Below are 13,345 nucleotides of genomic sequence, written 5' to 3' on the forward strand. Positions count from 1 at the left end.
TATATTGTTGGGGAAGCTGGGACATAGGTTTTCAGCTTAATGGATGGACTTAAGGATGATGACCATTTGTTTCTTTTGGGATTATGATTGGTTGGTTTATGATTAGGTGGATTGCTGTATGGACTTGTAATTTGCTATTGTGCTCTGTTGTCTTCAAGCTTGATTAATAAAGATTCCTTAATAAACCTTAGACGTGTCTGGTGTGATCTCGCTCGCACCCTGCAACAAGCTAACTTATAAAATAGGCATATACTCTGGGCCCGGTGGTGTGGCCTAGCGGCTAAAGTCCTCGCCTTGAAAGCCCCGGGATCCCATATGGGCGCCAGTTCTAATCCCAGCAGCTCCACTTCCCATCCAGCTCCCTGCTTGTGGCCTGGGAAAGCAGTTGAGGACGGCCCAATGCATTGGGACACTGCACCCTCATGGGAGACCCGGAAGAGATTCCAGGTTCCCGGCATCGGATCGGTGTGCACCGGCCCGTTGCGGCTCACTTGGGGAGTGAATCATCGGACAGAAGATCTTCCTCTCTCTCTCTCCTCCTCTGTGTATATCTGGCTGTAATAAAATGAATATATCTTAAAAGAAATAGGCATATACTCAAATAACTAAATAGGAACTCCTTTTATCTCTAGATCATTTCTTCTTAGACACCATTGTTTTTCAACATCACAACAGTTATATTCTGTGAAAATTTTTCTAGCATAGTAATTTCTTGATATAGTCTGATACCTAATAATGTTACAACTCTAAAATATCTATAAAGGACCCAAGCCTGGGTTTTTTTTAATAAGAATAATCAATTTGAAATGCAGATTTACAGAGGGAGAGATCTTATTGGTTCACTCCCTAAATGTCTGCAATAGGAAGAGCTGGACCTGTGTGATGCCAGGAGCCTGGAGTCTCCCACAAAGTGTGGAGGAGAAATCCCTCCCACAGGGATTTAGGGGCCAAAGAATTTAGGCCATTCTCTGCTGCTTTCCCAGGCACATTAGCAGCCAGCTGGATTGGAAGGACAGCAGCCAGATATTTTTGTTTGTTTGCTTGTTTGTTTTTAAGATCTATTTATTTTTATTGGTAAGCAGATGTACAGAGAGAAAGAGAAAGAGAGTAAGATCTTCCATCTCTGGTTCACTTGCTAAATGGCAGTAATATCCAGAGCTGAGATGATCCAAAGCCAGAAGCCAGGAGCTTCTTCAGGTCTCCCACATGGGTGCAGGGTTGGCCCAAGGTTTCGACCATCCTCGACTGCTCTCCCAGGCCATACACAGGGAGCTGGATCAGAAGTGGAGCAGCCATTACACAAACTGACACCCATATGGGATGCTGGTAGTTACAGGCAGAGGATTGCCCACTTGAGTTATTGTGCCAGCCCCAGCAGTCAGCTTTTAAACAAATGCCCTTATGGGATGCCAGCCCCATAGCACCAGTCCCAACAACTGTATTTCTGTAAAATTCCTTATTAAAATTTTATTTTACATGCAGATAACATAATTTCAATATATAGAAATCTCCTGTTGTAAATGAACTACTTAATTTAATAACTTTTTAACTTCAGGGGGCCAGAAAATTTTCTCTATAAAGTCAGAGGGCAAATATTCTTGACTTTGAAGTCCATATGGTCTCCATCTAGACTCCACAGATACAATGGAATAGCACCTGTCAGCTGTCAATAAAACTCTTTACAAGCTGAGACTATGATACATAGGTTTTGGTTTTTAGACACAATAACTGGCTGATAACTCCCTCACCAACAGAGGTCATTAAAAAAAAAACCTCAGAAGAGTCAAAGGACCCTCCTCATTCCAGAAGGGCATTGCTCCATACCTTTGAGAAAGAAATGCTGATGGATTTGAATGGACAGGCTTGCAGGGCTCCCCACCCAGTCCATCAGCCACTAAAGCAGCACAATCAATCCTCCATAAAAACACAGAGGGACAGGTGTCAGAGAGCTTGTGGATAGCTGCATTCTCTGGATCTGCATATACCTTATTATAAGGGGAAGCACTATAATACACTAGTACATTGTTTCCCCAAGTAATGTGAGCCATTCAAGCAACAACTGACATCTGAAGGAAACCAGGGTTGTGGGAACCACAGTTTAGAGTTGCTTGGGCGGAATTACAAGTAAACTCCTGGGGACTTTGTACTGCTATCTGAAGTTGGGTACTCTTAGATACTGAGCCCTCAGCTGTGGGATCTGATGCTATCTCCAGGTAATGTCAGAACTGAATTAACAGTCAGTCAGCTGGTGTCTGCTGCTACAAAACCAATTGCCTGCTCCTAGGAAGATACCCTCACAACTTGGAACCTTCAGGAGTTTTCTGTGTGGATTTTGGTGTCACAACAGAGGAAAAATCATTTCCATTTTTTTCTGACATATAAACACAAAATATCCAAAATATAGAACTCAGATTCAACAAAATAACAAATATATGTATGCAATACCACTGAAATGCACATTCAAAAATGTTTAAAATGGCACATTTCTGTCATGCATATTTAATTGTATCACTGTATTAAACATGCATTGTGAAATACATGACATTTGTTCAGCTTATATAAGTAATTTTCAACTGAAGAGAAAAACAACAATGGACCATTTTAACCTTTACAAACATAACTGCTGGCCCATTAATTAGGCTAACAACTTTTAATAACTTTTAAAAGGTATGTGAAAGAGAGAGCTCCAATCTGCTGGTTAACTCCCCAAATGCCCAAGCTGGGCCACTATCAGGAGCTAAAATTCAATCCAGGTTCCCTCACATAGGTGGCAGGAACTTAATACTATAAGACACCACAGTTGCCTACCAAGGTCTGAAAAAGTGGAAATCAGAATAAGGAGGCAAGCATCAAACCTGGATAATTCCAGTGAGATCCTTGGCATCTTAACCTCAAAACTAACCCCCTGGAATACTGAAAACATCAAGTTTTTGTTCCTTAAGATTTATTCATGTTTATTGCAAAGTCAGATATATACAGAGAAGGAGAGACAGAGAGCAAGATCTTCCGTCAGATGGTTCACTCCCCAAGTGACTTCAACGGCTGGAGCTACACCAATCTAAAGCCAGGAGCCAAGAACTCTTCCAGGTCTCCCATGTGGGTGCAGGGTCCCTAGGCTTTGGACTTTCCTCCACTGCTTTCCCAGGCCAGAAGCAGGGAACTGGATGGGAAGCTGGGCTGCCAGGATTAGAACTGGCGGCCATATGGTATGCTAGCACGTTCAAGGCAAGGACTTTAGCTGCTAGGCTACCACGCCATGCCAAAATCATCAGGCTTTTAAGCAAGCCTCAAAATACTTTTTCTAACCTAACATACTTTATTTCCTGTACAGATAATCTCTTTACTAAAGCCCTTTAGACAAGAAGCCATCTCTGAATACCTTAAAGAATACTTTCCATAAAATAAGGGATCCCTAGCTTTGACCAATTGAAAAGCAGTTGACTGAATAACATAGCACTGGGCATTTATTAGTCATAATACTGTTATTTAAGTATACTGAAATTCATTCGGAGGAAATTAGACTTTGAAAGAGTAGTCTAGTATTGTTTGCATCAGTAATTTCATTTTTCTTAGTAAAAACAAATCCTTTTAAATATTTTGTTGCAATTTCATAACTGGCAAATAGCAAGGTACAGACTTTGTACAACCAAATACAGCTGCCAGTTTAGTATGAGTTAATTAAATCATCCCAAACCTATGAAAATGTTATATAACTTTGATGATATAACTCAAATATTTGACCATATTTTTAAATATTTGTTTTTTTGATAGGCAGAGACAGAGAGTTCCCATCCACTGGATCACTCCCCAGATTCCCCCAAGGGCCAGCGTCAAAGTCAAGGGTTGTGAACTAAATACAGGTCTCCCAGGTGAGTAATAGGCCCAAGTCCCAGAGCCATCACTGCCGCTAGTTAGAGTCTGTATCGGAAAAGCTGGAGCCAAGAGATGAGAGGCGGGAGTGAAAGTCATGTACTCCAACGTGGAATACTAGTGCCTGAAGTTACACACTAAGTGCTTGCTCCCAAATTCCATTTAAATGCTGAACACTGGTTTTACATACACATAAAAGTTTGAGCTCTTTAAACACAAAATATGAACTTTTAAAAGATTTATTCATTTTTATGGGAAAGGCAATTATACAGAGAGAAGAAGAAACAGAATCTTCTGTCTGCTGGCTCACTCCCCAAGTGGTTGCAATGGCCAGAGCTTAGCCAATCCAAAGCCAGGAGCCAGGAGCTTCTTCTAGGTTTCCCACAGGGTGCAGGGTCCCAAGGCTTTGGGCCATCTTTAACTGCTTTCCCAGGCCACAAGCAGGGGACTGGAATGCAGTGGTGCAGCTGGGACACGAACTGGTGCCCATATGGGATCCTGACACATGCAAGGTGAGGACTTTAGTGACTAGGCCACCATGCCAGTTTTTTAAAAGAATAAAAACAATGTATGTACCAAGTCGTTTTAAATAAAAATCTTCTTTGGTTACTCAGTATAATTAACATTAGCCAATAGATTGGGTGAAAATGATTCTATTGATAAAGACAGAAGATCTGGGATCATAATCGCATAATGATATCAATATTCTTCCTCACAAATGAGTAGCAACAAAGTTTAAAATAATGCTGTAAAGAACCTAAACTGAATCTTTAGAACAGAAAAATGATGCTCAAGCTTTCCATTTGGAGATACCTAACATTGATAAATAGCAGCCTTCAACCCATTTATGACATCATCTCCATCACAGCTGTTGATTCCAGATAGTTCATCAAAGCTGGCTGCAAACTGGAGTCACCTCCAGGGCACTTTAAAACCAGCTATGCTCTTGTTCCAGTCTGAATCAATTTAAATCAGAATGGATAGGGGTGAGAGAGAATGGGTACTAAAGTTCACTGGGTAAATCTGGTATTAAAGCCTCAGCTAACTCATTGAATTTCCAAGCATTCAGGAAATGTTCCCTAATAGTAGTTCAATTTATAAATCAATAAAACAATAGAATCAATAATGCACTCAAATAAAAGCTTAAAAAAAAAAAAAAGCAATTACTAAATTACTTACTCCATAGCTTCAAAGCTGCAAATGTGGGGTTTTATTCCCCTTGTCTATTTTCAAAGATTTGTTTCAGAATCAAATGTTACAATCATTCAAAGTAAGGTCAACTAAGTCCTTGACATTTAAATTTCAAAGAGTCAAAGAAAAAAAAAATGCTTATCTGCTTAGGAAGTAAGGAACAGGAGCCCTGGTAGATTAAGCGGCCAGGTTGATGTCAGCGATTTCTAAGTCATTAATGTCATTTTAATCGGTGAAGTGCTAGGACAGAACACCGGGGTGACTTCAGTTCCTAGCACCTCCTACCCTGTCCTGAACTCTCCCTTGCAGACGGCTTAAACCACAGCCATACTGTTTGAGTTGGTTTTTTTCTATCCATAACTATGCTAAAGTTAACTTACAAATTAAAGTAAGATTACCAACAATGAAAGAACAATGCTAACAATATACTGTAATAAAAGTTAGGTGAATATCTTACAATAATTTCACCTTTTCACCAAAAGAATTTTATTTCCTCTCTGGCAGATCACAATTCCCAGCATCACTGCTTTTGAGGCTGGGCACCATTATGAAGCAAAGTAAGTGTTATTTGAAAACAACCACTAAGATACCACAGCAAGCCTGATCCTGGAAATGGCTAGTGAGTGGCTGACAGAGGGGTAGCATACATAGGGTAACTAATCTAAACAAAGGGCAATTCCTAGTCCGGATGGGAAACCATGACTTAATCACACTGCTCAAAATGCCACACGCTTTAAAACTTCAGAATTGTTCATTTCTGGAATATTCTATAGAATGTTTTCGGACCACAGATGACTGTAGGCAAGTAAGAGCAGAGAACACACCTGCTTTTAAGTGGAGCGTACCATATTATCCACAGCAAAGAAAGAAGCCAATTTCCCCTTCAAACAGCATTTCAACTTGACAGTCAATGTACTCTAATAGCATTTGCTACTCCATTCAAAAGAAAAACACAAACCACTTTGTAGAAAACAATTATAAAAGGGATCATTTTCATCTAAATCTCTATGCAAATCAAACCAGCTAAATTTCATATATGTGAAAATATGCAATAGTCACATATAGGAATGAATACTTACTATAAGCATGTATTATATGCTGTTATATTCAATGAAAATCCCTTAGATCAACTGAATTCCATAGTTATGGGAGCAAAGTAAAAAAATCAATATGCAAATCAAGCAGTTTACAGAATCACAATGAATCCAGAAAACTCCAACATGGTGCTTAGCCAACTTTTAAAGAAATTTTATACAGAAAACAACAAGCAGAAAGTCACCTAGCTGATTACACACTGTCATTAATTGTTTATAACAAGTTAATTGGCTACAGTGTCTTCTGCAACCAGCCAAAACTCCTTTACTGTGATTAAACTCCATATTGGCTTCATGTGGGCTTTTTTTCTTGAGCCCAAAATAAATTATCTCTTACAACTGTATTTAGAAAAAGCACTTATGTAAGCATAACACAATAAAGACATAAATAATCTATATAATTTGCATGAAAACAATCTCAGGAAAAATCAAAATGTCTAACACTCAGTGACTATTGAGATTTAACTCCTCTGTCTCACTTCAAAGGCTAACAAACAATCCCATGGGAAAAAAACAAAAGATGTGGAATGAATATTTTCTCATAAAGAAAAGGCACTAATCTTGGATGGTAAGACGCTGACACAGTACACCAGAGGCCCAAATGAAAGACACTCAAGAGCAGCACTTGAGGACAGCTACTTCTCAGCAGCTGACCCTAAATCACCTACAACTTGGTGCACTGTTACTTCACTGAAAATGGATTGCCATCCATCCTACATAATTTGTAGGAATTAATGATGCTAAGGCTTAAATGTATAAAGGCAATGTAAAAATGTTTAAAGTATTCATTGCGGTATTACAACTGTTACTGAGACTGTAACACAGCAGCCAAGAGACCAGAAAACAACTTTTCTCAAAATGGTCACTCATTTCTGCAAGTACAACTGTATCATATAAACAATGAGAGTCAGGAGGGAACTAGCAACCACATTGATTACACAAGTATATACTTGAGACAAAGCACTTAATTTCTTTATTTATTCAACTTATTGATTTACTCATCCAACCCACCTGGCTCCAAACTTGTGGCTGACCAATGGGGCTGAGCCACCCGGCCGGAGCCCTACTACCTGGGAGCCCAACGCTGGGGCTAGCCAACCCATCTGGCCAAAGCACTTCATTTAAAAAAAAAAAATTCATTTACCTACCTCAAAATTTTGGAGGCCACCAAGACACGGTAAAGCGGCCCTCATCTGGGCCTTCTGCCTGGGCTGTCTTATGACATACGCATCTACAGCAAAGCTCCTTGAGTTAAACAGTACTTGTATGGAAGGCGAAAGCAGCAAGGCCAGACTCACTCTACAGTAACCCACTCCCACTAGACATGCATTAACGCCTCTAACAACCCACTCACCTCTTAAAGGCACCACCTCCCAGCAAAACAGATGTCTACACCAGAAATTCATTAGAACATAGATTATCATCTCATTCCATGGTCAAGAAAACACTAAAAACAATTAACACCATGATCTGGGAAACTCAAGCCCTGTGTTTTCCTTCCAGCTTTGCTCTGGGGCTTCAACAAAGTTAGTCTCCTTAGGCTTCAGAGTCTCCTTGGTAAAACACAAAGATGCACTGCATTTCCTTAAAATGACCTGCTATGAGACAAATACTACATGTTCTTCCTTTCATGTGGGAACTAAATTTATAAACAAAAAAAAAATGTCTGCAACTGTCAGTTTTGCTGCAAATGCACTGTTTTGTCGAGCTAGGTTTTACATCTTCACTAGATAAATTGTTAGTAATTACATGCTGCTAGTTTTCATGATTGTGACTTTAGAATCTACTTCATATGAGTACAGCTGAACATATTTTCATTTGATTGCTGTGTGTATTCCTTGTCTATTCTACTGCTGAACCATCACCCTTTTTTGCTATTTGTTGAACTCTTTAGTGCAGCATTATGCTTTTGATCATAGTGCAATTTTAAAATGCCATCTCAAAATAAAAATTAAATAAAAATAAAAGAAGAAAAATAAAATAGAGGATCTGGGACCATGGCTCAGTGGCTAAATCCTTACCTTGCAAGCACCATGATCCCATATGGATGCTGGTTCGTGTCCCAGTTGCTTTACTTCCTAGCCAGCTCCCTGCTTACGGCCTGGGAAAGCAGTAGAGAATGGACCAAAACCTCGGGCACCTGCACCCATATGGGAGCCCAGAAGAAGCTTCTAGTTCCCATCTTTGGATTGGCTCAGTTTCACCAGCAGATGGAATAGCTTTCTCTCCAGCTCTCCTTCTCTCTGCAAATATGAGCTGCCTTTCAAATAAAATTAAATTTTAAAGAAAAAAGAAATAAAGGAAAATGGAATGACCTGCTACAAGTGTTAAATTTGGAAAATACCACTGAAGAATTCTTTCATGAGGGAATATTTTAAGACAAGGCCTCAGTTAGGCCCCACTGGTGATTTGGGTCCTAATACAATTGGTCTCAGAATTGGGAATTTACCTCCTAAACCTGACAATTTTAACATTAAGATTGTTTCCTGCCACCTTCTAACTACTCTTCTCCCCTATAATCTAAGGCATTTTAATATTCTGGCATTTTGAGAAAGAACAAAAGCCATACAGACTATTCAAAAATGTTCTATAACAGGTGTTTGGAGGACTATGCCAAGGGACAAGATGTAATGTTTTGATGTTCATATTTTTCAGATTGTGATAATTTCTCTGAATATAATAAAGTAAAATAATATGATAGTGTTGTTTTCACAAAGGGTGTTATGTTTTTCTAGATGTCCCTCCTTAAATTTGAGGAAGGAATAGCACATTTCTTTGAAAACACTCTTTTTTTTGGGGGGGTTGCATTTTGTCACTGCTTAGAAGCATAGTGACATATATCCCACATACACCATAACGCCTGGGGTTAAGAGTGCCTGCTCAGCTTCAGAATCAGCTTCCTGTGAATGTTCAGCCTGGAAGACAGCAGGTGATGGCCCAAGTCCTTGAGTCCCTGAGAGCCATGCAGGAGACCAGGATTTCACTCCTGGCTCATTGCTGCAGTGTGGACCAACCCTGTCTGGCTGTTGCAGGTACTTGGCCATGTACCAGCAGATGGAAGAGCGTGTCTGCCTGCCTTTCAAACAAGTAAAACTAAGTCAATGAAAAATTTATAGAGACTCCTCTTTTTGAGACTGGAACTAAAGCACTTTTGTATATTATTTTAAAGCAAAGAGTTTATCAGTTTAGCCTTAAGTTCTCCAAAGTAAACCCTGAGGCATTTTTCTATAGTGCTTGTCACTAGAAAGCTCTTTCCATTCCTTCAACTCAGATTTCTGACTTCACCTCAGAGGGGCTTTCAAAACCTTAATGGAAAAATGTATATTGTGAAAAATCATGCATGCATTTCCATTTTACTTGCTCAAAATTATTTTTTAAAGTTCATTTTCTGTGAACCTTTACTCATCTGCTGCTGCTTTCAAGTAACATTTTAGCGGAGTCTGGGGGTGGTTCCTACACTGCTGGGGCTACCTGCACCCCACACCTGTGCCTGCCTTCGAGTCCCAGCACCAGATCCTCACTCTGTACTAATGCACAACCGGGGAGACCAAGCTGATGGCTCAAGTAGTTGGGTCCTTGCCATCCTCCTAGAAAACCTGGCTAGAGTTCCCAACTCCAGGCCTGTCTGGTTCCGTTCCAGTATTGCCAACAACTGCAGAATGAACCAAAGGTGAAGAGCTCTCTCTCAAAAATCATAGCAAATGAATAATAAAAAATAAAGAGAAATAAAAATACTCTAAAGTAAAAAGTTATCATTTAATTTCTGCATTTTTGCTGTGGGAGGGTATTGTTAAAAGCACCTTAACCTAATCTGTTTCTAAAGTCACCAGCTTAATTCTACCGTATTCTGTGGTACCTGGATGTAAGTCAGCGTTCCGGAATCAGTGTATGCAACTCTGCAGGTCCAGCCAGAGATCTTGCATTTATACTCATTACCTGTTTTTTTTTTTTTTTTAAACTCAGACATCCTTACGTGAGAATACACAGCAGAATCTATAACAGTGTAAACAAGAAAGCTAGGGAAAGGAGAGAAACAGAAATCAACAGCAAGAGTCTTTTTGTGGGAAGAAGATAGCCAACTGGAGAAAAATGAAAGCATTAATTCATTGGCGACATGTTTCCTTTGTGTAAGCATTATACTAAATATCTTTTAGCTTAGTCATGTTGCTGAGACTTTTCCATGTTTCTTCTCTGCAGCCACCAGTGTTCGCATGGTTTCTGATGAACAAACACGCTATGACTTGCTTCTAAGGAAACGCCTGTCATGTTCCAGGGAAAAATGACTTCTCCACTACTCAGTCAGGAAAACTACACAACTCTCATTCATTTTTGTTTTTTTTTTTTTCTTTTGCAACGTGTGTCTTTTTCTAACGTTGGTATTCTCTACTAGAGGCTTCTAGTTTCAGATTAAGCAACAAAAGACGCTCTGGGTCAAGGGCACACTAAGGAGGAAAGTTCCAGGTCATCAAAGGGGTTTCCTGTACCAGAGGCCACCTAGGTCTGAGCTGCTCACTAAGCCCAAGGTTATTCTCAGTTCTCTCCTTGCAGCACTACCTGTTCTCCGGACTGTTTGCCCAACAGCTGGGCAAGGTGATGATTAGCATATCTGGCAGGAAGACATGCTTCATTGTATATTAACTCCCCGTGTGACGGCCTCTTCCCCTCCAATCTCTCCTTCAAACACGTGAGAATAAGAAAAGTTGATTACAATCTTCCTGCCCGCTTGGCTTTGGCACCAGCAATTGGCCACGGGCGCACACACCCCCGAGAGAGGGGAGCACCCCGCCTGTTCCCGGAACTGTCATGCGGGCTGACAGCTGGCACACCTTCCGGACGCCTTCCTCCCGCTCTCAGAAAGCCCCTTCCCCAGTCACCTTGACCCTGCTCCACCGCCCGGGACCCTGCCCTTAAGCAAGGAAACTTTCTGCTGTCCTTGTTCTTTTTCGGGAGCTCCCTTACAGGTATCGTCCATCGCTCCTCCAAGAGCCCCAACAAGAAGCCCTTTGTTACAATTTTTGCTGCCGGACTCCTAGCCCAATTCCTGGCATTCAGCCGGCGTTCCGCAACCAGGGCAGCCCCCGTAAGAAAGCCACCCAACACAGCCCAAGACCCTACCCCAGACGGGCTCCCCTCCAGCAAGGCCGGGAGGACGCCGCCTCGCCGGCCGCCTCGTAGGATGGCGAGTGAAATCAGGCCGCTGGCAGAGCAGCGAGTGACACGCCAGGCAGGTGAAGCCGGCGGCGAGGCGTCGGTGTCCTCCAGGCGGGAAGGTGGCGCGGCGCTCGGGGCTTACCCTGAGGAGGCGGCGGTGGCGAGCGGCGGGGACGCCGCCCGGGCGTCGTGCGCGCTGGAGGCTCGGCCGTCCATCGCCCTGCGCGGCTCTGCGCGGGCTCCAGCTCGGAGGCGGCGCGTCACTGCTGGGGTAGGAAAGGCGGGAGGTCAGGGCGGGCCGCCCGCCTTCCCAGGGCCGGAGCGGGGCTGGCCGCACGTCAAGAGCCCGCCCGGTCCGCGTGAGCGTCGGGCCGGCCCGCCTCCCGGTGCGCTTCCACCTGCAGGTCCGGCTCTGTGGCCGCGGGCGCCGTGGCCTCGGCTGGGAGCAGGCAGCCCCCGCCCCCGAGGGTTTGATTGGGGGGACCAGTTGGCGCCTCTCAGGGAGGGAGTAGAGCTGCCCGGGCTACAGAAGGAGGAGGAAGAGGAGCCGGGCCGGGCGCGCAGGCACAACCGCCACGCCGGCAGCGCACCCCGGGTTCCTCCGGCCAAGTTGGAACAAACACAACTCCCTGAGAAAAGTTCTCCCGAGGAAAAGTTGGAAGGGCGGACCTCTCTTTTCCCACCCAGGACTCCTACTTTCTTTCCAAAGGGAGACAGTGGCTCGCCTGTTCTCTCTCGCAGCTTCATCTCCTCCTCTTTCCGCCCCCGGCCCGCGCGCTTGGCGGCTTGGCTCGCAATCCAGGACTTGCACTGAGGAGAACGCGCTCCCGGAGGCTCCGTCCCAGGGGCCGGGCCTACTCAGCGCCTTGCCCTTCCCCGCGGGTTTCTCTCCGGCCGCGGACTCACCCTGCCCCATGCTCTGCCCGGAGCCCAGCAGCCCGCCGCCGCCTTCGCCGCCCGGCTACCCAGAAGTGAGGACGAGTTGGGCGGCATTGGAGCGAGCGAGGCAGCGAGCCGGAGAGAGGACCGGGGCGGGGGCGGGCGACCAACAAGCTGGAATTTCCTTCCCCAGGGTTTTGAGTGTTTTGGGGACCGGTTGGGGAAGCCAAACAGAAAGGCAGCTCCCTGGAGGAGTATTCCCATTCCCACCACTAGGGCCTCGCTTGGGGAAACTGGCGCGCCCAGACCCGACAGGTGGGGCGGGAGGAAGGGTACCTGCCTGGGAAGGACCCAGCTGGCCGCGGAAGTGCGAAGAGAAACTCGAAGAACCGGCCTGCAGGCTTACGCCAGTCTGACCTTTGACGTCCAGAATTGGGTTTTGTGTGTGTGTTTCCTGCTTGACGTGACCTCTACGAATGATTACTACTCTTTTAAAAGCCTACCTGTGAAACTCATCTTTTTCATGGCTAGCAGGTTTAAGCTTGCCCTGTCTTCAGAGGTATTTTTTTTTTTCAGACCAACAGAGGTGAGGAGAGCACTGGAGCACTGGACGTTATTGCAATCCATAAACTAAGGAATGCCGGGCTTTATTCACCTCCTGAAAGTTTTCCTGGAGTAAAAGAATCGCGCAGAGCCCTGGGCTTGTGTACCACGTGCATACTGTTTAGGTGATTCTTTACACCTGACAAAGAGGTACATTTGCATATTTCATTTAGGTTCTCACAAGTGCCCGGTTGTTTTAAGGTGCAGGTTATTTTGGTAGATAAAAGCATGCTTTCAGAAAATACTGTGAAATTTACCGAGCAACATAGAGCTTACTGAGAGACCTTGAAAGAGGAAGCATCTGAGTGGTCTCTGCTGTAGTAAGACCAGGTGACAGCCACTTCACCTTGATAGGGTATCATTTGCTAACTAAATTGATGTTTAGAATTAATACTTGACTAAATACGCCTTTAGTCATTTATTGGAGTAACCATACAGATTGCTGAAATTAAGGCCCCAACATCTAATAATATGCCATTTGCCGATGGGCAAATATCAGTATTTGTTGTTTTTAGTGCAGAGTATGCAGTTTTTTCAGTGTATCTTTAGATGTGAGA

At 43.5% G+C, this 13,345-nt stretch overlaps 1 protein-coding gene across 1 annotated transcript in view; it reads right to left on the minus strand.

Moving 5' to 3' along the window:
- Window positions 1-12,742, minus strand: part of COBLL1 (cordon-bleu WH2 repeat protein like 1) — a 136,335-nt gene extending 123,593 nt beyond the window's left edge. Inside the window, exons 1-2 of the mRNA XM_058664569.1 lie at window positions 12,213-12,742; window positions 11,449-11,572 (exon numbers count right to left, since the gene is read on the minus strand). Of these exons, the coding sequence (XP_058520552.1) occupies window positions 11,449-11,572; window positions 12,213-12,222 (134 nt within the window). The 5' untranslated portion in view covers window positions 12,223-12,742. The remainder of the gene's footprint in view (window positions 1-11,448; window positions 11,573-12,212) is intronic.
- Window positions 12,743-13,345: the final 603 nt, after the last annotated feature.

This window comes from Ochotona princeps, chromosome 5, assembly GCF_030435755.1.
Source record: "Ochotona princeps isolate mOchPri1 chromosome 5, mOchPri1.hap1, whole genome shotgun sequence".
Lineage (NCBI taxonomy): Eukaryota > Metazoa > Chordata > Mammalia > Lagomorpha > Ochotonidae > Ochotona > Ochotona princeps.